General features: G+C 38.1%; 1 protein-coding gene across 1 annotated transcript; it reads right to left on the bottom strand.

Annotated features, from left to right (window-relative positions):
* Window positions 1-203: 203 nt before the first annotated feature.
* On the bottom strand, window positions 204-2,024 carry LOC123549140 (uncharacterized). Its single transcript, XM_045336983.2, has one exon. The coding sequence runs from the start codon at window positions 2,022-2,024 to the stop codon at window positions 204-206; it is 1,821 nt and encodes a 606-aa protein (XP_045192918.2).
* Window positions 2,025-2,481: the final 457 nt, after the last annotated feature.

Raw genomic sequence — 2,481 nt, 5'->3', positions numbered from 1 at the left:
GCCTACAGTGATCTATTTTAATACAGTTAATACATTTCACAAGCTTAGCACAATTTTACCATTCATGACAATAGTTGACATCATACGCTGAAACCAGCCAAGGAATCATGCTCGGTATTTGCACCGTCGTGGTATCTGCAGAAACTTAGGCCTAGATATTCCGCACATTTCTTGTCGGTGAACGTCAATATAAACTGTATTTTTTATCTCAAAGCAAACAATTTGAAACTATTTTCTTTAAATTCGGACACGAGAAGATGATTATCTCTCGCTGAAAAAGCTAGACAATGTGGAAGCCCTAAGCCATCTGCTGACGTTAAAAGCTCGTGAACTTTTATTCCATCGGAAGATATTTGATGAACTGTCATATTTCCGCTAGAAATATAAACATCCCCGTCCGTATCTATGGCAAGGCCGCTTCTAAGTTCGAGATTTCTATCAGTATAAGTAAACACTTCATTACACTGTGTTACCCCCAACGAAATGTCCACACAAAACAAACTGTTTCTTCCAAGGTCATTTATATATAGAAAATGTTTGTTTTTATCGATACAGATTTTTGATGGGCGAATAAGGTCAACTTGCTCGTTGATATGCGAGAAGGAGCCTAGGAACTTTCCTGCCAAATTCAGTGCGTGTATTTCTCCTGCACCATCTTTGATTGTTGTTGACCCATAGAGTTGTTCCCCATCACATGCTAGGCCGTAGTAAGGAAAAGTTGTCTCTATACGCCTAGACAAACAAAGAAGATTGTCAACTGTTAAAATCTGTATAACATTCTCATCGATTAGGGATGTTGCGATTTCGTTCTCACCAATCACAGCAATGTCGTTTGGTCTAGATGTGAGGATGATATGATTTATGTAGTTGCAATTCTTGTTGAAAAGCTTTATACTCTTGTTGTGGTGATCAGCCAGAAGAATTCGGCCATCCTGTAAAATTTCACTTCCGGTAACATGACACGTGGTCTTATCACCAGGAATACGCACGGAATGACCTCCAACCGGAATTGCCTTTTTTCTTTTTGAAACTACTGACGGTGTGGAGGATAACCGTTTAAAATGTCGTTTACTGGTATCTACATATAATGTCACTGAACTCTGTTTCTGCAATTGTTTTTCAAGCGGTTCGCTCCTGCCGACCTTGAAATTTCCCACTGTAGTTAATTTGCCTTTTATCAATAGAAATGTGTTGTCAAATTCAAAATGAACATTTGGCTCTTTCATATTCGTCTCTATTTCATCAGCATACGAAGAGTATTTTTTCAGTTGATAGTCAGCCTTCTTGAAAGCTATATAAACCTGAGGCTCTCTCGCGTTTTGCTTTACGGTGTTCAGAACTTTTTCGGAAACATTTAACGTTTCCAGTACATTTTGAATTGTTTCCATTTCATTTTGAAGTCGGTTTGTTACGTCTGAACTTTTCGTTTTTATAGCGCTGTCCGCTTCTTCAGCAAGTTTGTTTATTCTTTCAACGGCTTTAGTTGTTTCTGTCTTAATTCGACTCAGTGCCTCTGCAACTTGAGTTGATACATTGACAGTATGCTTCCGTTTAGTTTGAATTTGATTAGCCAGTTGAGTTTTTAAACTTTTCAAACATTCTTCTACTTTAGAAATTTCACCACTTTCCACAAACCTGCTGGCTTCGTCTAAGACACGTCTAACACTAACACATCCAAGGTGACTAATATCTCTGCACGTTTTGCAGCATAACGTTTGGTGGCTTTCGCATATATACTCAATACACCTTCCCGGATGCTCGGGGCAAGATTCTGTCATTTTGTTATTTGCGTCAGCCACATTTCCGTCTTCGATCTCAAGCAAATGATGTGTACTTGTAAGTTTTAAGTTTCGGTGATGTTGACGACAGCTTATACACAAATGTTCTGCACATTCTAGACAGAAAACAACGGACATAATTCGTTTTCCACCATCTTGAAGACACGGCGTGCATGCATTATCAGTACCATCACCGGTTCCGTGCTTCAGCAATATTTGATTCTCGAATTCCTTTTGCGATGCCATAGTCCTTTAGTGTCGCATTATCCAACAATTTTCTCCACAATAAACATCATCTTTGCATCACATCTAAACTAACAATAGTTTCCTTTATATTATTTCGGAAATTGTTCTCGGAAGCGCAATATACGGCTATTCATTTCCCTTTCTCATTTAAGAGTGGATGTTACAACGATCTAGTTGGTTAACAATATAGATACAGTATTATATTGTTTTAACACGAATATGTTGTATATTGTTATCGTGTATTTGATCTTAACAAAGTTAAAATGTTCATTTTAAAACATCCGCGTGTAACGAAAACTTACGTATGTATCTGCGTAGGTACAGATCATGGTTTATGGACCTTTGTAACGCTTACATTTCTTAAACTACTAGTATGTATTTCAGCAATATTCCGAGAGCCGGCTTCGGATTTGTTCCTTACTCCATTTCATCACCCTTACTTTGCCGCCTCCAACTT

Source organism: Mercenaria mercenaria, chromosome 6 (assembly GCF_021730395.1).
Source record: "Mercenaria mercenaria strain notata chromosome 6, MADL_Memer_1, whole genome shotgun sequence".
Classification (NCBI taxonomy): Eukaryota; Metazoa; Mollusca; class Bivalvia; order Venerida; family Veneridae; genus Mercenaria; species Mercenaria mercenaria.
The sequence above is the reverse complement of the archived record's forward strand: the minus strand, read 5'-3'. Positions and strand labels throughout refer to the sequence as shown.